At 39.3% G+C, this 23,904-nt stretch overlaps 1 protein-coding gene across 3 annotated transcripts in view; it reads right to left on the bottom strand.

The window, feature by feature from the left end:
* The window catches only part of DIAPH2 (diaphanous related formin 2), a 1,004,885-nt gene that overhangs the window by 199,176 nt on the left and 781,805 nt on the right, over positions 1-23,904 (bottom strand). For all 3 annotated transcript variants that reach the window (XM_066248744.1, XM_066248745.1, XM_066248746.1), the window contains one exon: positions 14,146-14,281. In XM_066248744.1, coding sequence (XP_066104841.1) covers positions 14,146-14,281 — 136 coding nt within the window. The remainder of the gene's footprint in view (positions 1-14,145; positions 14,282-23,904) is intronic.

Genomic DNA, 23,904 nt, shown 5'->3' with positions numbered 1-23,904 from the left:
ATTTCCAATATGACACAAACATATGGTAAATAAATAAAATTATTCTAATAAATTTTAGAGCCAGTGGACCAGGGAGGGAAACTCCGAACATGCTGGGAATATATTGAATACTAAAGAGCCCCTGAAATATAAAAATCAGTGAACTTTTAAGAACAACTGAATAATTCCATAGTTTTCCATTAAAAAAGAGAAACTCGCAACAAGAATGATTAGCCAAGATATGTCTACACATCGCAAAGGACGTATGAATGAAAGAAGGTGATGATAGTTTTCAAGGGTTTTATGTGGTGAAATACACCAGCTAGAAAAGTATGTTTCTGCTTTGTATGTATTTTCAACAAGAATATAATTAAGGTTGGGTTTAGCAATAAAACACTCTGCCTGAAGGAAAGAAATAAGACATGTCAAATAATTTCAAAGAAAAAAAAAAAGAGGAATGATTGCATTAGAGAACAATGGGATGGGAGAGGAATACAGGTGCAGTTGTGTTCCCTGGACACCCTGCCCTATATAAGGATTCTTGGTACTATCACACGTTCCTTCTCCTGGGATGTTTAGAAGCATGCTGTCTAAACATTTGTCTTACAGAGCTCCATATGAGCATACCTCGAGGCAGGGAACTAGCCCGGATAATCTAGAGAGCATCCTAATGCTTTATGAAGACCAAATCACAGGAAACAAATTTCAAAGGATGGATATCACTCTAAGTGAACTCAGCATCAATTGCAAACAGACTCAAAGATAATGCTGCAGAATGAAATACTATAAGCCCTATTATATTACTTACAGAGAATGTGATGTAAACTATCTGTAGATATGATACTTTAAGCCACTGGGGATTAAAAAAGAGAAATAGGAATCTCTTCAGCATAATATGGGAGAAATCTGAAGCTGTTTGCTCAGAGTATGTAAAGTATTCATCAGAGAAAAATGTTCAAACCTACTTTAAGGGAAATGAGAACTATTTCTTAATATATCAGAAGAGGGCTGAAGGAGATCGTTTCTTGACAGAAGTTCTCAAGGGAAAAACTCCCTTTTTTATTTGCTGCAGAGATCATACTGGAAATGATGGGAAAATATACATTTGAAATAAATAAAAGTCACTTTGAGGAAGAGAATTCTTTTTTAGAACTGGATTCACGTCAAAAAGGACTCTGTTTTATTCACGTTAAAATGTTCATTTGGCCCTGGCCAGTTGGCTCAGTGGTAGAGCATCATCCCAGTGTATGGATGTCCTGGGTTTGATTCCTGGGTTTGATTCCTGGTCAGGGCACACATAAAAGAAGACCATCTGCTTATTTACCCTTCTCCCATCTCTGTTTATCTGTCTTCCTCTCCCACAGCCATGGCTCAATTGATTCAAGCACATTGGCCCTGGGCTCTGAGCCTCAGGTGCTAAAAATAGCTCAGTTGTGAGCATGGCCCCAGATGGGCAGAGCATCAGCCTCAGACAGGGGTTGCTAGGTGAATCCCGGTTGGGCACATGCAGGAGTCTGTCTTGCTATCTCCCACCTTCTCACTTGGAAAAGAAGAAAGAAAAATGTTTATATGGTTCCGTGAACAAAGGGGTGCAGATCTGACTCCTTTCATTAACAGTATCACTTAGTCAAAACAGAGAGACTTCCTGGGCTTCTCACCCATGTGATCACACAGGGCCCCATGTTCAGAAGGGCCATGGAGTTGGTTTATTACCCTGTTACCACCATCTTGAACTTAATTTTTGAACAAGAAACCTATATTTTCATTTTGCAGTGAGCCCTGCAAATTATGTTACCACTGCTGGTAAAAATAAAGCCACAATAAACTGTCTCAATTGCCCATTTCTCACAAGTTCCTTCTTAATATTTGAAAAAGATAACAAGGTCTTCCAAATGATATAGTAGTTACTATTCCTGCTAATTTCTTAATGCTATTTTCTTTTCTTTAACATTCATAAAATCATATCAAAGAAAAATTTCCCACTGGTTAAGTCACTTCCTTGAGAGGCTGCACTAATTTTTTCAATCCACTGAAGCGTGATTTAGGAAGATAATGGTCTCAGTGCTCCAATTATCATTGAAAAGAAATGTTTGGCTGTTGAATATAATCCTGAAAACAGTCAAAACTGAAACAGTAGCTTCAGATCGCCTTTCCTATAGGTTCAGTTCCACGAGGGTATGGGGGGAAAGATGTCAAACTAAAACAAATGGAAACTCAGACGTGTTCATTTACTAGATGGAGGATATATGAGAATATCCATCTGGAGGGAAGAGAAGGCTTTGAAGTATGTTCAAATAAGAGTAATTAGAAGGCAAGCACACACACACAATGTACATGTATACATACATACATATATATATATACACACACACACACATATATGTATATATACTGTAGTAACCTTTGGTATACTTAAAAGGAATCTTGGCTAATGACTTCATCTAGTGAAACCATATCCATATTCCCTTTTGAACATACTGAAGTAAAGTTTTATTGATCTCACACATATCTATATACTTGTCAAAGCTCACAAAAACACCGATGAATACATAATATCTACATAGGCAAGAACTAAGGTAAAAGTTTGATGTATATTCTTCATCACCACTGTTCCTAGATAAACACCCCATTACCCTCAGTGAAAATAAAGACATACTGACCAAAGCACTCCTGGACTGCTGCTCCTAGAAAACTAGTAGTTATTAGCGATTACCAAACAGCAAGCACATTTTCGCATGACAAAAACATATATGGTAGGAGGGTCTATTAGAACACATGGGGCATTACATTTCCAAGGAGAGTTTGAATCAACTCAATGTTTTTTTTTTAAATGAAGGGTAAGCAGACAGAGGCCCCCCCCCATAGTACCAGCTAGAACTGCGCAAACACAAAGTAGGGGGAAATGTTAGAAAAACAAAGAGACACACTGCTTAGTTCCTTTCTAATAGAAATGGAACGCAGTTCCCATCACCTTATTTAGATATCAGATCGTTCACAGACCATGATGTCACCCACCAGGAAGCAATGCGTCAGGAAGAGTGTGACAGCGTGACAACTCCTGCGAAGGCAGAGGAGTGCAGGGCAATAATAAAAAGGCACCCTCAGCTCCAAACAGCCAAATGGTTTTATGGATAAAATCATATAAAAAGTATTACATAGCAATCAAAAACTAGTTTCTGAAACTGTCCACAGGTCAGGAAAAGAAAAAAAAATCTTATAACAAAGGATTTACATTTTGTCAACTGAAACTTGGTACTTCTTGAATATCGGAGATGTAGAGAGCACCAGCTTCCCCAAGAAAAGTCTCCATTGCCAACCATAATTAGGAGACAAGCAACTAGCTTTTTATTACCCCCTCAAAACAAAACAAAAAAACCTTGGCATATGGCCTTGTTTTCTGTTTAAATAATACATTTTTCTTTAAGACATGTACTGTCTGCATAAATGTTTGCAATGGTGCCTCAAGAATACAGACACGTGGATTCACTTTGGTTCAGAAGCACAATCAGTTCTTAGTAGCTTTGCTGTTAAAGAGCAGCATCCTTCAGAAAGTGTTAACTTTCTGGGCACACGATATCTTTTCCTAAGGTTATAGTTATCTATGATTTTAAATGAGAGAAGCCATACATTTTCTCATAAAGATGTTTACTTTGTTCCAATGGGGTTTTAAAATGAGAGAGTGAACCAGGGAGTTAGGCTGAGAATGGTACTGCAACCCCTTACTACTACCTTATGGTCTACCAGCAAGAAGAGGGGTAACTTTTAGAGGTTTCATTTCAACTATCAAGGTGATTCAAGTGAAAGGGGGTATTTTTTAAATATGCTTGAGCCACAATTCCTTATTCTAGATGACTTAAAAGTACAGGTGGGGCCCTGGCCAGTTGTCTCAATGGTGCAGCGTCACCCTGGTATGTAAATGTCCTGGATTCGATTCCTGGTCAGAGTACACAGGAGAAGCAACTATCTGCTTCTCTACCACTTCTGCTTCCCCCTCTCTCCGTTCCCCTCCCATAGCCATGGTTTGATTGGTTTGAGTGCACAGCCCCAGGTGCTAAGGATGGCTCTATGGAGCCTCCACCCCAGGCACTAAAAATAGCTTGGTTGCAAACATGGCCACAGATTGACAGAGCATCAGCCCCAGACGGGGGTTGCTGGGTGGATCCCGGAATGGGCACATGCAGGAGTCTGTCTCTCTATTTCCCCTCCTCTCAAGTTGGAAAAGAAGGAAAAAATAAAGTACATATGGTAGATACTGTGAGGGATGAAGTGTGGTTACATTTAAAGCTTCATGCTGCCATAGTCCGTCTCTATAGCTTGATCTCCATTTCCCCTGAAAATGTGATCAGATAGCCCTGAGAACAAAGCTGCACTGACTCTTTCAATGAAGAAAAAGAAATGCAAAGAAAAAGATAACAAGTCCTAACAATATAATGGATACCAGTTATGCCAGATAGAGCCCTGACTCACAACCAGTGGCCTCCAACAAGCAAAGCATCATTTTAAATACCAGGGAAGACACAGGGGAGGCAGTTTCATACACCACACTGAATTTCAGTAGAACTACGTCGGTTAAACACTCTGTCCTGAGACACACACCTTTCATTTCCAATTGTTTTCAAATAAAAAGAGAAAAATCCCCTTTTCCAGTTGGATTGTTTAAATGCACCTACAGCTACTTCTGTCTAGCAAAGGCTAGGCAAGCTCTCCCTACTGATGCATTTAAAAAAATGTTCAGCTGGCAAACGAACGCAAGTGCAAAGGGTTTTTGACAAAAGAGGACTTCAGGGAACACGTTTTCCTTTCACAGAAATACAGTTCTAGAAAATCAAAGGAGGGAACAGTCAAACCAGGAATACGTAGATATCGGTGACATAAGCAGAGAATGCAGCAAACTTCTTCAGCTTTGGACACTCAACTGCATAAAATGATTAGCTTACAAATTAACATGGGGGTTAGGATGTAAAAATGAGAGTAAAGAAAACAGTGTATTTTGACTTTCAGATTACAACACAGTCTAACACAGTGTGCTGTGAGAACATGAATTTTTTTACTACAGAATCCTATAGGTCTGAAAAGAACTCCCTAGGGCCCTGACCCACCAAGTAGGACCATGCCTGGGGCTCCCAGGATCTATACACACCCCCATCCTGCTTACCAAAGTTCCAACTACCATATTTCCCCATGTATAAGATGCACACTTTTTCAAAAAATCTGGGGTCTAAAATTGAGTGCGTCTTATACAGTCCTTGTAGATTTTTTTACTTACATTTCCTGCTTTTTCACACGGACAAGGAGTTGTATGATTTTCATAATGAATAAAACTTGAGTTCGATAACTTTATATAATACATTTTTATTTCATATTTCGGGCCCCAAAATTAAGGTGCATCTTATACATGGGAGCATCTTATACATGGGGAAACACGGTAATTCCTAGGCAGCCCTGTCCAGGGCTTGGCAAATTGGAAAGGCTCAATAAAATTCAGGAGCTCTAAAATATCTCCTTTGATAAAAATAGGAATTTTTTTTTGCTTTTTACACAGTGTGAACTTAAAGTAGATTCCAACACTGGGTCAAACAAATAAATGTACTATGCTATCTATAGTTAACTGTACATTTAAAAGGATTAATTTGTTTCCCAAATTAATCATACCATCATCTTCTGAGCTATTATGAAATAACACATGAAACCCATTTTTCGTTTAGATGACAATCATTATTCCATGATTAGATTCTAATGTTTTTCTAATATCATTATAACCAAGGCATAACTGCTTTTTTAAATTAACCTGTGGTTTTCTCCCCATTATTTCTCCACTAACTAGTCAAGATAGTTGGTTACATTTATAAATCATTCTTGTGTGAAGGCAACAACTGAGGACTCACTAGACATAAAAACACAGAAGTTTTCATATATAAAAAAATATGTGGGCCCTGGCCATTGGCTCAGTGGTAGAATATCAGCCCAGTGTGTAGATGTCTCAGGTCCAATTCCCAGTCAGGGCATGCAAGAGAAGTGCCCATCTGCTTCTCCACTCCTCCCCCTCTTGTTTCTTTCTCTTTCTCTCTTCCCCTCCTGCAGCCATGGCTGGATTGGAGCAAGTTGGCCCCAGGCACTGAGGATGGCTTCAGGCCTCCGCCTCAGGTGCTAAGAAGAGCTGTGTTGCTGAACAACAGAGCAATGTCCCAGATGGGCAGAGTAACGCCCCCTAGTGGGCTTGCCAGGTGGATCCTGGTCAGGACATATGTGGGAGTCTGTCCCGCCTACTTTCCTCTCATGGAAAAAAAAGTGAAAAATTGAAAGGTAGACGTTATACAGTACACACGGTCTGGTGTGAGTGGATACATACACAAGTGTACATATGCAGCAAAAGCCATCATTTCCCAGACGAGAGACACACACACAGAGAAAGGCTGAGGGTAACCCCTTAAGGAGGTTAATAGTGCTGACTTGTCAGACAATAGTACTGTGATTAGGGTGTGTCACCCCTGCTCACATGCTGTGAGCACTCAATAAATACTTGTAGAATTAAATTAAAAATCACTGAAAGGTTTTTATCCATAATAGTCCTTTTGCATGTTTAGTATAACAATAGATTTTGTCCGGCTACTGAAGCAGCCCAGGGGCTCCGGGACTCAATGTGGGTGGAACAAATGTAATTTTCAAAAAAGAAGTCATTAGAGACTCAGTTGGATTCAGTGCAGTTTGTTGGTTCTAGGAATGTTAGGTGTAATTACTGACATGAATCTAAATGCTTTTGACTGAGAACAGAGCTAAGTTAATTGCGATGTTGGTATGAAATAGCTGTTAATTCATTTGATACTTTTCTCTAATAAGAATTAGATTGTCAAAATACGGAACAGAAGCATGTTTCTAATAAATGATTAGGCTACCTGCAATGTGTTTTGGTCATTTCTTAGGTGGCCAATTTGATTGTTTTCACCCACCTGCGGCAATATCCGCTTGGGTTTGTGGCTAGGAAACTTACATCAGGCGCAGGGCCACGTGTACACTCTGCAGAGGGCAGCCACATGACTGCCAGCCTTCCTCAACGTCTCCATCAGAACCCACGAAATCTCCTGAAACGCTCAACACATTGAAGACAGCTCTGATCGCTCTGGCAAATCTGAGCTTCTGGATTCAGAATATAAGAACTCTTAATGAGATCTAAAGTATATTACCTATCTCATTTCACATATTTATTTTTGTCTCCTCTTTAAAAGAATATTTTTAGTAGATGTGGAAATTTGCGTTCCTGCTAATGCAGAGGATGACAGTTTAGCATTTGCTGCCAGGGGAATAAATACCAGAAATTTAATCATTTTAGTACCATGTCAGAAAACAATTCCTAGTGATAAGCAGCTCAAATAGGCTACAGGAAAAAAGTCTCTAGGACCTTCAGTTAATCTGGATGGTGAGCCTGGTTTAGCAGAGATGAGATCCACTCTCTGACGCTTGTGTGCACCAGTCACTGGTGCTCAGAGGGATGGACCAGTGACAATGCCAAAGCACTAATGGCCTAACAGTGATCTATGTACTGTGTGCAGGCTATCTGCACACAAGAATATTCAGCACTAGATGCTGCACATCTTCATCTGTGTGAAATGTAAAGGCAAAAACACTGGGAGGAAGCAGGAGCTGGTGGGAGGGTGAAGAGGAGGGGTGGAGACTAATGGAGTTCAGAGAGCTTAAGAAGAATAAAGACTGATACACACATGGCTTTCTACATAATTACAAAATCCAATTAATCCAAACATCTCTTCCCCAGGCATTCTAGTCAACCACGATTTTATTGTAGTGATTACTGCCATTAATAGATTTCCTTAGTATGTTCACTGAAATAACTATTATTAGTAATGGCCTGACAATGTCGAGCAGTTAAGTGCCGACCATGTGCCAGGGGATTGCGAAGAGGTGTGTGTGGATTCCCTCAGTTCATCCTTATGAAAATCCCAAGAGGCAGGTACTACTCTTCCCCCCTCCCGCACCATGTTTAGAGTCAAGGAAGCTGAGGATCACAGAGGTTAGGTGACCTACCCAAAGTTACACTGCTTAGGGTGCAAAGTCAGAATGTGAACTCAGCCCTGGCCGGTTGGCTCAGCGGTAGAGCGTCGGCCTAGCGTGCGGAGGACCCGGGTTCGATTCCCGGCCAGGGCACACAGGAGAAGCGCCCATTTGCTTCTCCACCCCTCCGCCGCGCTTTCCTCTCTGTCTCTCTCTTCCCCTCCCGCAGCCAAGGCTCCATTGGAGCAGAGATGGCCCAGGCGCTGGGCATGGCTCTGTGGCCTCTGCCTCAGGCGCTAGAGTGGCTCTGGTCGCAATATGGCGACGCCCAGGATGGGCAGAGCATCGCCCCCTGGGGGGCAGAGCACTGCCCCTGGTGGGCGGGCCGGGTGGATCCCGGTCGGGCGCATGCGGGAGTCTGTCTGACTGTCTCTCCCTGTTTCCAGCTTCAGAAAAATGAAAAAAAAAAAAAAAAATGTGAACTCAGATTTGGTTGGCTCCAAGAGGAGAAAGGATGAACTCACTGTAATTGAAGGCTAGCCCAATGAAAGATCTGACTGAGAGGAGGTTGTCACGGGGGCAATCAGGACCACCTGGCAGGGTGGGATTTATCATTGGATAGTTGCTGCCATCAAAGCTCCTCTTATGCCTCAATGCTTTAATCCAGTACTTGGACTTAGAAATTCAAGAACTGTATTGAATGAATGGCAGTAGTAGGGTTGGATGATCCCTAAAAGGAGGTAAGGATGTTTCATTAAAATAACAAAGCCCCTGCCTGACCAGGCGGTGGCACATTGGATACAGCATAGGCCTGGGACACTGAGGATCCAGGTTCAAAACCCCAAGGGTTCCAGCTTGAGCACGGGGTCGCTAGCTTGAGTGTGGGATCATAGACATGTTCCCATGGTTATTGGCTTGAGCAAGGGGTCACTGGTTCAGCAGGAGCCCCCCAGTCAAGGCACATATGAGAAAGCAATCAATGAACAACTAATATGCTACAACAAAGAATTGATGCTTTTTCCTGCCTGTCTGTCCCTCTCTCTCCCTCTCTCTTTCTCTGCTAAAATAACACAAACAAAAAATAGATACAAAGCCCCTAATCTATATTAAATACCTTAGTCTGCCAAAAGCTCTCAAGACCGGACGAATTTTTACCATACTAAATTATTTTATTTGAGAAAAAGCCCCAAGATTCTCCACTGAGAAAACAAACCTAGAGAATAAGAGAAAAATATTCTGATGGTGAATAAACAGAGACTTCCTGAAATGTTTGTTAATATAGCGAGGAAGGCAATTTAAATAAATGGAACATCAGTCAGATATTGTTTTCCTTCATAGATAAGGCTTTCTTAGGTCAATGATTCTTTTCTAGGTCCACAAAGTATACACACACTTGTTTGGCTTTTGCAATTGTATCTACATAGGAACCATTCATAAGCACTCGCGAAATATGGCAGATTGACAGTACCTATACTCTCTCCATAATTTATACTCTCAGGGGAGCTTTAATACCACTGAGGCCAAGTCTATTAACTATGGGCATTCTAATCTATGATTCTGGTTACTGCAATTTAATGTCTGGGATATGACAAAATGAACTCATTTACTTACAAAATGTAATTAGTTTAAAACTTAGAAAATAGAAAAACAAAACTACTATCCACCAGTAATCATAGAGTTGAAACGTTTAGGTTTTATTGGTTAAAATTTGCTAATTCACTCTCAGAAGACTGATTTATCATCAGATCTCACTAACGTAGCTAATTCATTATTATCAACCTAGAAGTAAATAGGCAATTCTAATTTCCATATAATCTCATATAGGAGGAGCAAAACTGTTCCTGTTTAAATAATATTTGCATACGAAACACACTTGGACTTTCTAATCTCAAAAGACCCTATTTAAAAAACACATTTCTTTTTATTACTTCTTCCAAGTCCCTGTAATTCATGTGCTGACTTCCATAAACATGAGAAGAGATTTCTCACAAATATTAACAAATATTTGGTAAGCCTCCTTACTCTACCTACAAAATTGATTAATTTATTTTTAGTGGTCCCTAAGTTAATTAGCCCCTATACCAATAGAATCAAAGTTTGGAGAACATAGATTATACCAAGTACTTTGCATAGTTTATATAATATTACCCATTTTAGAGTACATTTATTGATTTAGCATATTTCTTGCTGCATTTAAATTAGCTTTCTCAATTTTACATTTAAATAAATAGTGTATTACTATGTATGTTCTAATTATAATTATTTGGGAAATGGTGCAATAAATGTTGGTTGAATGAATGAAATAACCTAATATGTCAAAAACATCAATGCATAGTTATATATATATATATATATATATATATATATATATATATATGTAAAATGTGCTGTTCTTTAAAAAATAAAGTCTTGGCCATCAATGAATCTGTTGCTTGTAACTTTCACTGCCTTTCTTTTCTCATTCACTTTTATAAAAATTTTCCTTCCTATTACCACCTTCTTTTTTTATTTATTCATTTTAGAGAAAAAGAGAGAGAGAGAGAGAGAGAGAGAGAGAGAAGAGGGAGAGGAGCAGGAAGCATCAACTCCCGTATGTGCCTTGACCAGGCAAATGCAGGGTTTCAAACCGCAGACCTCAGTGTTCCAGGCTACCGCTTTTCCCACTGCGCCACCACAGGCCAGGTGCTATTACTGCCTTCCTCAACTGCCTCTGGTTTACTGTCTTCGAAGGCAGAAGAAAGTGTGAGCTAATTCTTTCTTCCCTCACTTTCCTCATTGTTTTCCAGCTCCTCGTGTTCCCCTCTCCCTCCCTGTGCTCCTGGCTCCCCGCCTCAGGAATCCCTGAGCAAAGTCCTCCAGTCACCTCTGCTCTCCAACCTCATCACAACGCAACGACTGTGTCTGCCCTGGAAGGCTCTCAGCAGCCCGTCCAACAGTCTTCCCACTTTTCCCAAAAGTTTTCCAACTCAAAGCCTTCCCTGTCAGTGACGGCACTGAGGACAGCGATGATGTCAGAAAATAACTGAACAGGGAACTGTTTATCAGAGACCAAAGATAGCAACATATAATTGACAGAACAGGGTATAAATAACACTAGCCTCTTTGGGTCACCTCATTTGTCTTTCACCATAACAAGGTGTTATTATCCCATTTTAGAGATTATAAAATTGAGGCACAGAGCAAAATACCTTATTAGAGATTATGTGTCTAGTCAGTTGTGGATTTGGGACGTTATTGGTAATTGGTCATTGTAAGAGATTAAATCATTGTAAAAGATTAGATCATTAGATCACTTAAGACTTATCCTCATAATCATTTTGATATACTTTCCATTGAACATATCCTATATAACACCTGCTACCTTACATCTGACATATGCTACTGTTGATGTTATTTCCTTTTATTTGACTACTTTTGCCTCTGCTTAGCCAAATATTACTCAGCCTTCAGTGTCTAGTTCTGTGTTCTGTTTGCTGTGGCTTCACATGGCTCTTAGGTCAGGAACTGGCCAAGCACCTAAGTTTTCACGCCAGTGATCTCTTACTAACATTCATGTTACAGCGGGTGCTGCCGTCTGTGGGTCAGGAGCTACGGCCCACACTGTCCATCTCAATAGACTAAGATTTTCTCTAGCAGATAGGTAAAATTTGTCCACTAGTTTACTATGCTCCCTGAATATAGTTAATAAATGTCATTCTAGTTCCGGTGGTATTTGTAAAACAACTACTACTTATACTTACTTTGTAATATAAAAACTGTTAAATCATGTCCCCTGAAACATGATAGTTGTATACTATAAACAGTTCTCTTCTTCCCACACACATAAGTACCACCGATAAGTTTGTTGATGTATTTGAACTTGAAAGGCATATATCCTCTACTGTTTTTACATTGTCAAAGAAGTAATTGGTAACTGTAAGAGATTAGATCATTTTAAAACTAGATTATAGGAAAGTACATACACAGGCTCGTGTATGTTCATATGTTCCATTTGTGTAACCTTCTACTGTCTTCTTGTGTTCTAGAGCATAAGCTTTCAATTCTTTTGTAAATGTGCCTAATATGTAAACAATCTGCATTAAAAAAAAGATTACACACTTCCAATGAAAGGCTCTTTTTGAAACATATTTATAAGGGCTAACACACTTACTCTAATTGTAAAATAATATTACAATTAATAATAATAATAATAATAATAATAATAATAATTTGCAACATATGGGCCGCCAATCAAGAACCTCATGGTGAAGTTTACTGTGTGACTGATCTGTAAACAGAGATAAGGTAACACACAAAGACAAATCCTATTTTAAAGCGAGTCCTTCAGGTTTGGATCACTCAGCTAAGCAGTTACTGAAGAAGTTACCTGTTATCCATGGCATTTGAAGAAGGAATTAACCAAATCTTGTCCAATAAGAATATATACTATAGGCCCTGGCTGGTTGGCTCAGTGGTAGAGAGTTGGCCTGGCGTGCAGAAGTCCCAGGTTTGATTCCCGGCCAGGGCACACAGGAGAAGCGCCCATTTACTTCTCCACCCCTCCCCCTCTCCTTCCTCTTTGTCTCTCTCTTCCCCTTCCGCAGCGAGGCTCCATTGGAGCAAAGATGGCCTGGGCACTGGGGATGGCTCCTTGGCCTCTGCCCCAGGTGCTAGAGTGGCTCTGGTCGCAACAGAGCGAGGCCCCGGAGGGGCAGAGCATCGCCCCCTGGTGAGCAGAGCGTCGCCCCCTGGTGGGCGTGCTGGGTGGATCCCAGTCAGGTGCATGCGGGAGTCTGTCTGACTGTCTATCCCTGTTTCCAGCTTCAGAAAAATACAAAAAAAAAAAAAAAAAGGATATATACTATAGACACAATCAATATAGGTCAAAATGGGTCCTGGATTTATTTCTTTTTCCTTATAGGTACATTTTTAGGAAAAGAGTGAAAAGTTGTGAAACACTCAGAGTGGGGTGCATTGTAGTATGGGAACAGGACTACATTCTTTGCTTGAAGCTGGACAGACTCCATCTTGACTGCCTGCTCTGTTTGTCATTTAACCCAGAGATCCTCCAAGTGTGATCTAAGGACTCATGGGGACCTCTGAGATCATTTCAGATCCGCAAGGTCAAAACTACAATATCTTCATAATAATCCTGAGACTTTTTTTTGCCTCTTTCTCTTTCATTTTTTAATGACTGAATAATTTTCCAGGAGCTACATGATGAATCACAGTGCATTAGATTGAATGTAGAAGCAGGTAAGAGAATCAAGCTGCCTCTTATTAGGCCAGAATTGGAAGAGTTTTCCAATACAATTTTTTTTTAATTTTAGAAGATAAAGCTACTTTTCATAAAAATGTTACTTAACATGTAATAAGTTTGCTATTATTAATTTAGTAAAATTAATAATTTAAGTTTGTTGATTATGTTGATGTTTTAATCCTCTCTAAAGGTCAATACATAAACCAAATGCAGAAATGTATTTGGGGCCCTCTATTTTTAAGAGTTCTGAGATGAAATACTTTCAGAACTTCTGATTTATACTTGACCCTGGTATTCCCATTTCAACTCGTATGTTGTGAGTTGAGTTATGCAATGGATTAAGGTGAGGTCACACTGAAGTACGTCGGGTCTATCATACAAGATGATTGGTGTTCTGTGAAAAGAATAACTTGTGAAGAGACAGACAAGCACATGAGGAGAACACCACATGAGGACTGAAGTTATGCTGCCGCAAGCCAGGGGACTACCTGAAGCTGGGAGACACACCCCGAACCGTCCCTTCCCTCCTATCTTTGAGAAGAGCACAAGCCTGCTGATACTCTGATTTCAGACTTCTGCCCTTCAGAAATCTGAGAAAACACCAATTCTTCTCTCTTCACCTCAGCCTCTTCTTCCCTCACCAATGCTTCATCCAGAACATAATATAATTTGATAAAAAAAGAAATGGAGAGAGCAAGATCGCTTCTACAACAAGTTACGTTGAATTGGTTACCAAAAAGCCTGCACATTAAGTGCAGGGTGACAAGAAACAGATAATTTCATAAGAGAATTATAACCTAGGTAACTAATAACATTGAGACTTTTTCTACCAAGAACACAGTTCACTTTATAATCCAAAATTAACTAAGCACAATTACTTTATACTTTCTAAATAATTTTTTTTAAATGGCAGTACTTCATACCTTTGTTTATATCCATGAGTTGTTTCTTTTTCTTTTGGCGTTCCAACTTTTCTTGTTCGGCTTTTTCTTTTGCAAACTTTGCCCTCCTGATCTTCTCTTCCATTTCTTTTCTCTTGTTGTTTTCTTTTACTGCTTCCTGTAAATATAAACAAAGGTAAAGAAAAATTCTTCCATTAGTTATATATTAGAGAAATTACACATCTACACATGAATGTGGGCGCTCAGTAATGAAAAAGTATTATAGTAGCTTCAAGATGCATTTATAAACTTTTAAATGAGAGGAGGGAGGATAGTGAGACAGACTCCCACATGCGCCCCAACTGGGATCAACCATCTTGGGCCAGTGCTTGAATCAATTGGGCTATTTTTAGAGCCTGAGGCTGACACACTCAGATCAACTCAGCACCCAGGGCCAAACCAATAGAGCCACGGGCTGCGAGAGGGGAAGAGAGAAAGAAAGGAGAGAGGGAGGGGAAGAGAATCAGATGGTAGTTTGTCATGTGTGCCCTGACTGCAGATCAAGCTGAGGATGTCTGAATGCCAGGCCAATGCTATGTCCACTGAGGCAACTGGCCAGGGCTGCATTTATAAACCTTTGAGAAATCCAATAACCCTAAGACATTGAAAAATTACAGAACCAACTCAGGCTTTAAGTGACATTATCTAGGGAGCCAGAAAATTAGGGACATGAACGTTCACAGGTTTAACAATAAAGATCTTTTTTCTATTGTTGAGATATGAAAGTTTTGATAAACAAGAAAAGTTTTCATAGGGAATTATGGCTTAGCAAGTATGTTATAACTTTTATTGTACCTTTGGCTCTTATCTACAAAATGGGGATTTTAAAAAACTACCTTGTAAGATTTCTGGGAGGAAAAATGAGAAACACTTATAAAGTGCTTTGAACACTTATTCTATGATGGTGATGGTGATGGTGATGGTGATGGTGATGGTGGTGGTGGTTGTTGTGGTGGTAACAGTTTCATCTAATGGTGCAAGGCATGAAATAACCAGCTGTATTATAACAGGAAAGAAATACCTGTAAGTTTAATAGCTTTTTACATGCCAAGATCTTTAGAAATGCTGAAACATATCTCAAGCCATTGTCTGTTTTATTTCACATAGATTATCTATGGAACTCAAGTTTGAAGCAGTATATTCCAGAAGACAGTATAGGATGAAACTGAAGTAAACTGATCAGCTGGAATAATGATATTAACTTCCTGTGAGGTCAGGGAATTCACTAATACAGAGACTTATCAACTGCAAGTTCTTTTCATCGAAGTGTTCTGTTTCCTTTTTCCCATTATGATTGATTAGACATACTTCATAGCATGTACCAACTAGTTCATAAAAACTATTTTGTTCCAGAAACCCTGAAGAAAACGACTCAGCAACAAGAACACATCTATAATATGACTTTGCCTGGAGGTGTTTGTATTGAAATATTTTTCTTCATATTAGAAGACACAATAGTTTTGAAAAGCCCTGAAAACACTTGCAAAAAAAATCTCCCAACTCGCCAGAATTATAGGTACCTTGCCCTTCAACTATCCCATTGGGCTGGTACCTCTAGCATCATGTTAGGAGAACAACACGATCTGGCTCTCACAGACAGACTCAGCATTTGCCACTTAAGAAACCGGAATAATAGAAATATTTTAGAGCTGTGTTTCCCAACCTCAGCACTACTGCTGTTTGGTCTGGATAATTCTTCATTACAGGGACTGTCCTATGCATTGTGACATGTTTACGAGCACGCCTGAACTCTACTTGCTAGAATGCCGGCGGCAGCCTTGTCCACTGTGACAAACAAACATCTCTCCGGAGGTCACCAAATGTAACCTAGGTTGCGCACTACTAACCTCGGGGGTTTCACAGAGACAATTTATTCACAAATAATTATAAAGTACCTGCTCTGTTGAACCGGCTTCTTTTCTCAGATGTGGAAACTGAGTTCCCAATATCTTGAAGTACTTGCCTAAGCTCACACATTTATGTAATTGCAAAGTGTGTTAGAACTCACGCCTCTTTATTCCTGGTTTAGTGTTTGTTTTATTCTTCACGGAAAAAAAGGTAACACGGTATGATATGAAAAGCACAAGCAACCAAAAAAAATAAAAAGGTAAATAAGACTTCATCAAAACTAAACACCTTTACCCATCAAGAGGCACTGTCAAGAAAGTAAAAGTGATAACTCACAGGATGGGAGAAAGTATTTGCACATCATTTTTTCTAAGAAGAATATATAAAAACTCCTAAACTCAACAATAAAAAGACAAAACAACCTAATTAAAAATAGGCAAAGGATGTGAACAGATCTTTCTGCAAAGAAAATACACATATATACTGCTCACAAAAATTAGGGGATATTTTAAAATGAATATGAAGTGATAAAATATCCTCTAATTTTTGTGAGCAGTTATAGCCAATATAAGTACACAATAAGATGTTTGATGTTATTAATCACTAGGGAACAGCAAACCAAAATCACAATGAGGTACCACTTCACACCCGCTAGGACATATATAATAATATAAAGCAGGTGGTAACAATTGAGGATGTGGAGAAATTGGAACTCTTTGTATTACTGGTTTGAATGTAAAATGGTGAGTTATTTTGGAAAACAGTTGCTTAAAATGTTAGACAAAAAGTTACAATGTGACCTACTAATTCTATTCCTAGATGTAGAACCAAGAGGAAAAATAAAAGCACATGTTCATACAAAAACTTATATAAGAATGTTCATAGCAGCATTATACCTAATAGTGGAAACAACCCAAGCGTCTATCAACAGATACATGGATAAAGAAAATGTGGTCTATCAATTCCTGGCCAGGACACATAGGAGAAGCGCCCATTTGCTTCTCCGCCCCCCTCACCTCCTTCCTCTCTGTCTCTCTCTCTTCCCCTCCAGCAGCCAAGGCTCCATTGGAGCAAAGATGGCCCGGGCGCTGGGGATGGCTCCTTGGCCTCTGCCCCAGGTGCTAGAGTGGCTCTGGTTGGGGCAGAGCATCGCCCCCTGGTGGGCAGAGCATCACCCCTGGTGGGCATGCCGGGTGGATCCCGGTCGGGCGCATGTGGGAGTCTGTCTGACTGTCTCTCCCTGTTTCCAGCTTCAGAAAAATACAAAAAAAAAAAAAAAAAAAAAAAAAGAAAAAAAAAAAGAAAATGTGGTCTATAGCCATATAATAGTATATTATTCAACTATAAAAAGAATGAGGTACTAATACATGCTGCAACATGGATAAATCTTGAAAGTATTGTGCTAAATGAAAGAATCCAAACACAAAAGGTCACAGATGGCATGATTCCATTGACATAAAATGTCCAGAATAGACAAACCCACAGAGACAGAAAGTAGATTAGTGGTTGCTAGTGGCTGGGGGAGGAGGGGATGGGGAGTAACTACTAATGAATATGGCTTCTTTTCGGGGGTGATGAAAATATTCTAGAATAAGCATGCCCAGGCAGTGGTGCAGTGGATAGAGCGTTGCGCTGGGACACGGGGGACAGAGGTTTGAAATCCCAAATTTGCTGGCTTGAGTGCAGGCTCACCAGCTTGAGTGCGGGGTTGCTGGCTTGAGTGTGGGATCATAGACATGATCCATGGTCGCTGGCTTGAGCCCAAGGTTTCTGGCTTGAAGCCCAAGGTTGCTGGCTTAAGCCCAAGGTCGCTGGTTTGAGCAAGAGGTCACTCACTCTGCTGTAGCCCCCCAGTCAAAGCACATATAAGAAAGCAACCAATGAACAACTAAGGAGCTGCAAAAAAGAACTGATGCTTCTCATCTCTCTCCCTTCCTGCCTGTCTGTCCCTATCTGTCCCTCTCTGTCTGTCTCTCTCTCTCTCTCTCTCCCTCTGTCTCTGTCAAAAAATGTTCTAGAATTAGTGTTAGTTGCACAAACTTGTGAATACAAGAAAAATTACTGAATAATATACTTCAAAATGGTTCATTTTATATATAAATCATATCTTTAAAAATTAATTTAATAATATAAAAATTGATGATTCAGAAAGGCAGAATTGAAATAAAATTGTGACAGCACAAAAAATGATACTGTGAAAAGGTGACATACATATATTCAGGTTCTGATACTGACAAGTTATACGACCTCTGGTAAGTAACATAACAGTCAGGTAACAGAGGAGGGGAGAAAAGTTAATGCTGGTTTATGTTTTCTTACTGGTCAAGTCTCTTTTCTGGTAAATAGTCAGCAATATCTTAGTGGACTTTTATTATGAATTGAATGGGTTGGTTTAACTTCTGAGTGTTGTCATTTATTATGAAGGTAAAAACAAAACATATTTTAAGTAAATAATTTCTAATCCTTATAGCAAATCTTCAAAGTATCTACTATTTGTTCTCATTTTCCAGATGATGAAACTTAGGTTCAGGTAGGTTAAGCGAGATGCCCAAGGCTACCTAGTTACTTAAATACCAGTATCACGTATGTTCACTTATACTACTACCATGATGCCTTCTACAAGAAGTTTCCAAATAAAATATGGAACAGTCACTTAAATTTTACTTTCAGGTTAACTATGGATTATTATTTTATAAGTATATGTTATACAATATTTAAGGTATACTTTTAAAATTCGGTAGTATTTGGGACACATTGATGTGAAAATTATTCATTATGCATACAATACTAGGGATACACTTATCCTAAAAAAGTCATGTAATATTTGGGACATCTTGATACTAAAAAAGTATTCAAGGCTTATCTGAAATTCAAATTTAAATGGGCATCTATTTTTATTTGATAAGTCTGGCAATCCTATTCCCAAGACTGTTGATTTTTTTATAGGCATCATTTCACAGACTAAGATCATTTAATGAAAACAGTAGAATGATTATAAAGCCCAAAAAAGCCCAAATCTAAACCATATTTTGAGAACAGATGTGTTGACATAGATTACTGATAGACAATCTGAGGTTCATGGACTTGAATCATGCTATTTCCATAACATTCTCCATATATTTATTTACTTTTTATTTCTTGAAAATAGACTAAAAGTAAAAAAAATCTTTATATATAAACTGACACAATTTGGGTAGAGAGAAATAAGTCAACAGTTAATATTAAAACCTCGCTAATGAAGAAATCTGGTTTATGTGAATAGGTTAAATTTCCATACAAAACGGACACTTCCAACTCCAGTATGAAAAAAACATAAACATAGATATAGTAAATGATGAAACAGACCAGGTAATAGGTCCTTTAGTTGACATCTCAAATGTTTCAGGAATACATTTAACTACAAAACAAGCAGACGATGTGAAACGGCATTTCTAATCCTGGAAAGACCAAAACAGACGAGGGAAATCATTTCTGTGGTTTGGCAGTAATGAAAATAAATGAAAGCATCTACAGAGGCATATATTTTTTTCAAGCCACACAGACTGGGAAGTATAATTACGGTCTTGATGTCACCAGTTCTGTCTTCATGAAGAGGCCTCATGCCGTAAGAAAGACGCTATTCCTCTTGCTGTTTTGACTCTTCGGCTCTGATTTTAAAAAATTAGGAGTAAGCCTTGGCTGGTTGGCTCAGTGGTAGAGCATCAGACCAGTGTGTGGAAGTCTTGGGTTTAATTCTCGGCCAGGGCACACAGTAGAAACAACCATCTGCTTCTCCACCCCTCCCCTTTCTATTTCTCTCTCTTTATCTCTCCCTTCTCCTCCCATAGCCATGGCTCTGTTAAGGCTAGTTGGCCCCAGATGCTGAGGATGGCTCCATGGCCTCTGCCTCAGGTGCTAAAAATAGTTCAGTTGCCAAGCACTGGAGCAAAGGCCCCAGATGGGTAGAGCATCGCCCCATAGGGGACTTGCTGGGTGGATCCTGGTCAGGGCGCATGTGGGAGTCGGTCTCTCTGCCTCCCTGGTTCTCACTTTAAAAAATTTAGGAGGGTAACACATGCCTGTTCCATTATCTCTGCTTCAGAAAAAAAAAAATTGAAAAGAGAAAGGCAGATCTTAAATTCTGGTTTCATACTATATCACTCTTGGGTTTTACTAGAATGAATAAGATATTTCAAAATCTGGTTTAACTTTCCCAAAAGTGTGAAATCTGATGGGGGAAAAACCTCTCTGGAGGGCTAAGATATTTTCTTTTCATCCTAATTCCTATAAGAAAAATTCAAATAATTAAAAGAATAAAAGCAACAGGAACAAATTTAAGCTCAGGGTTTTTGTTGTGGATGTTCAAAACAAAACTTAAATAATTGGCTGAATTAACAACACTTTATATATTTTTGAGCCTCACTAAACATTTTAAAACACTACCTTATAAATACTCTTATCCACAAGTCATTATTTCTTAGGGCGGGAAATGCCAACTAATTCGATTCTGTCAAAGTACAGGACTATGTTGTGTTAAAAGGATGCTAATTGAGAAAGTGTTTTAGTAGTAACCTCAAACGAGATAAGAAATGTTTACAGAAAAAAAGTCTCAGTTTTACTGGCATATCTATTTTTCAAGAGACAGGAAAAATGTACAAAATGAGCAAACTATAACAGATAATGTCTCTAGGATTTATGGCAAAATATATTCTCAAAGTTAATTTTAAATCTCTTACTGAAATCTCTATTGCCTCTTGGAAAAAATATGAATAAATTAAAATTTTTATTGTCCTAGTTGTACATAATTAACAAATGAGATCTATGGCCCTGGACGTTTGGCTCAGTGGTAGAGTGTTGGCCTGGCATGTGGAAGTCCCAGATTTGATTCTCAGCCAGGGCACACAGGAGAAGCACCCATCTGCTTCTCTATCCTTCCCCTCTCCTTTCTCTCTCTATCTCTCTCTTCCCGTCCCACAGCCAAGGTTCCCTTGAAGCAAAGTTGGCCCAGGTGCTGAGGATGGCTCCATAGCCTCCTATTTAGGCATTAGAATGTCTCTGGCTGCAAAAAAGCAATGCCCCAGATGAGCAGAGCATTGCCCCCTGGTGGGCATGCTGGGTGGATCCCGGTCAGGTGCCTGCAGGAGTCTGTCTGACTTCCTCCCTACTTCTAACTTCGGAAAAATACAAAAAAAACCCACACAACAACAACTAAAATGGCTTATTATTCCCGTATTGACCACAGAATTACTTTGCAGGCACTGTGACCTTGCTGAAAGCTGAAGGTATTTTTGAGGGACAGAGAAGTGGAGAAATTACTAAGGAAAATGAATCTTGCATTCAGGTAAACTCAGTCTCAAATCCAAGCTCCCATCATTTTATCCTAAAAGCTGTGTGACCTTTAGCAACTTAGTTATTTCACCTCTTTGAGCGTTGGTTTCCAATTTGCAGAATGGAGGTACTCAAATTGCTTGGTTGTTAAACAAATTAAGGGAAATAATGTTTATCCAAACCACTGAAGACAATGGTTGGTCCAGAAAAAATGCTCAATACAAGATGGCAACAGCTGAAAGTCCAACAGCGAGAATTTGGTCATTAAGACACAAATGACCACATGTGTTTTCAATGGTTTACTCTGTTCAAGCCCCTCCCTCTTTTTAGGAAGTCCGGAAGATGTGATCTATGACCAGAAACGTAGCGTCTTGACACCATCCACCCTCAGAAGCAACTAGAAATTTATTTTCTTCTCTTTTGGGTTCTGGATCATCCTGGGCACCTATGTGAATATATGTACTTGGAAAGATTTGCAATTCATTACAGTATTGGAAGCCGTGTGCATAGAGTCACACAGCCCTAAAAGAATGTAAATTGGAAATGTCCTGGTGAACAAATTGATAATTCTGGTGCCACAGGCTCACTGTGATCACATTGCTGAGTGTTTCCTCATTCATCAGGGGCTGTTAGATGTACTCGCAAATGACACGGAGTCAAATCAGTTGGCAACAATCTAAAGGAACCTGGTATGTAGTATTATTGAAAATCTTTTCATACGCTAAACATGTCACTGAGATATTATTTTTCATGAAAACTCAATGAACAGGTGAAATTCTCTCCACATTTTTAAAATATGGAACTGTCCTAGCATTCAACTATTAGCTTTAATCAGACTGTTCTTTTCGAGGTTTTTTTTTTTAACCTTCTTTGTTTCATGCTAACTACTTCAGAATTTTGAAAACGCTTCTTTTAAATGCCTCTTTAAAATAACACAGAGCACTTACAATTTTAAATAAGGGAACTTGCTGACATGGCTACAGCCCATTTCTATTGCCCCTAGATGAGGATGACGGTTCTATAGCTTCATTTCTTTTATGCATCTGGTTGATAAGACTTCTAAAAATCCCTGACCTATAATTTGATGCTGAGAGCAAAAATAATGGGAAAGAGGCCTATTTATTTTGTTCCTCTAAAGTCAGGGCCCAGAATCCAAACACTGTAAGTAGAACGGCACGCCCTTGTGGACGCATGATGGCCTTTAGGAGCTGAGAGATCCGGTTTAAATCCTAGCTGTCTGGAGATGATCATGCCTTATCCCCTTAGGACATTTACTTAACTGAGCTAAGCCTCCTTTCCTGTACTATGAAATGCCTGTACTTCATCGTGTTGGTTTGCAATTTAATGAGAAATCACATATAAAGCCATTAAGTACAGTGCTCGGGAAACAGAACCTATTCGATAAATGGCAATGGGTTCTCATTATTTTACCATTCCACAGCTGGGCAGTACCAATGCCCCTGCAATTCATGGTCTCTGCTCCATTTCCCTCAGCCCAGGGGCATGCCCATGTCTGTGTATGCCCACTGGGGAGAAAAAAGAATGCTCCAGGATACAGTAATTTTGCAATATCAGGTAAAAAAAATGAACTAACATACTACATCTTCTCTCTCATACCTACAAACTTAGAGAAAACAATAGGACTTGTCTTCCTGAGCCATAAGAAAAGAGTTAGAATGAGCAACAGAAGTCCATGGGGAATATTCTGTTTAAAATTATTTTTTTTTATTTATTGATTTTAAATAGGTGAAAGAAGAATGGAGAGAATGCCATAAACAGGTAAATCAATCTGTTTTTGTATGTGCCGAGACCAGGGATTGAACCGGCACCCTCTATGCTTTAGGACCCACACTCTAACTGAGCTATCCAGCCAGAGAAAATATTCTTGTTTTAATGTACCATATTGGACAAATCTAAGAAACCAAAACATCACTGAATATTTTGTTCTGTGGACCAATAATGAAGTTCACATATCATCTTAAGATTCAATACACATTACAAGACTATTCGCATAAATGAATTGTTTTGTTTTGGTTTTGTTGTTGTTTGTTTTTAAACATCTGGAGTTAGTTCTGTCATCTCCCTGAGAAAATGAAGCACAGACTCTTGAAAACATAGGCCATTTGATTTGGAAATTAGAAATTTGCTTTTCTTTCTTTTGTGAGTATTGATCTCAGAATGCAGTATTTACTTAAAGGTGTATGAGGAGCAGTGGTGGGATTCAGCTGGTTCTCACCTGTTCGGCAGAACCAATACCTAATCTTTTGTTGAGTTCAGTGAAGCAGTTGTTAAAATGGCAGTTGTCATCAGGGTTGAGCACCTGGGCAGCTTCCCAATATGGAAATCACACATTGACATTCCTTACTCTTTTTGAAAGTTCATCTGCACAACAGCATATTGGTACCCTTTTTATTGTTATTTAAGTATTAAATGCATGAAATAATAAACTACCTTTCGGTAGATCTTTCATTATACTGAAAATGGTCATGAGGGCAGAGAACCAGTTGTTAAATGATTTGACTCCCACCACTGATGAGGAGTCAGGAGCATTAGCCTACACTCAGTCCCTCATCCCAGTCCTTGCTG

The sequence above is a fragment of the Saccopteryx bilineata genome, chromosome X (assembly GCF_036850765.1).
Source record: "Saccopteryx bilineata isolate mSacBil1 chromosome X, mSacBil1_pri_phased_curated, whole genome shotgun sequence".
In the NCBI taxonomy this organism is placed as follows: Eukaryota; Metazoa; Chordata; class Mammalia; order Chiroptera; family Emballonuridae; genus Saccopteryx; species Saccopteryx bilineata.
Note: the sequence above shows the minus strand (reverse complement) of the source record. Positions and strands in the feature narration are given on the sequence as shown.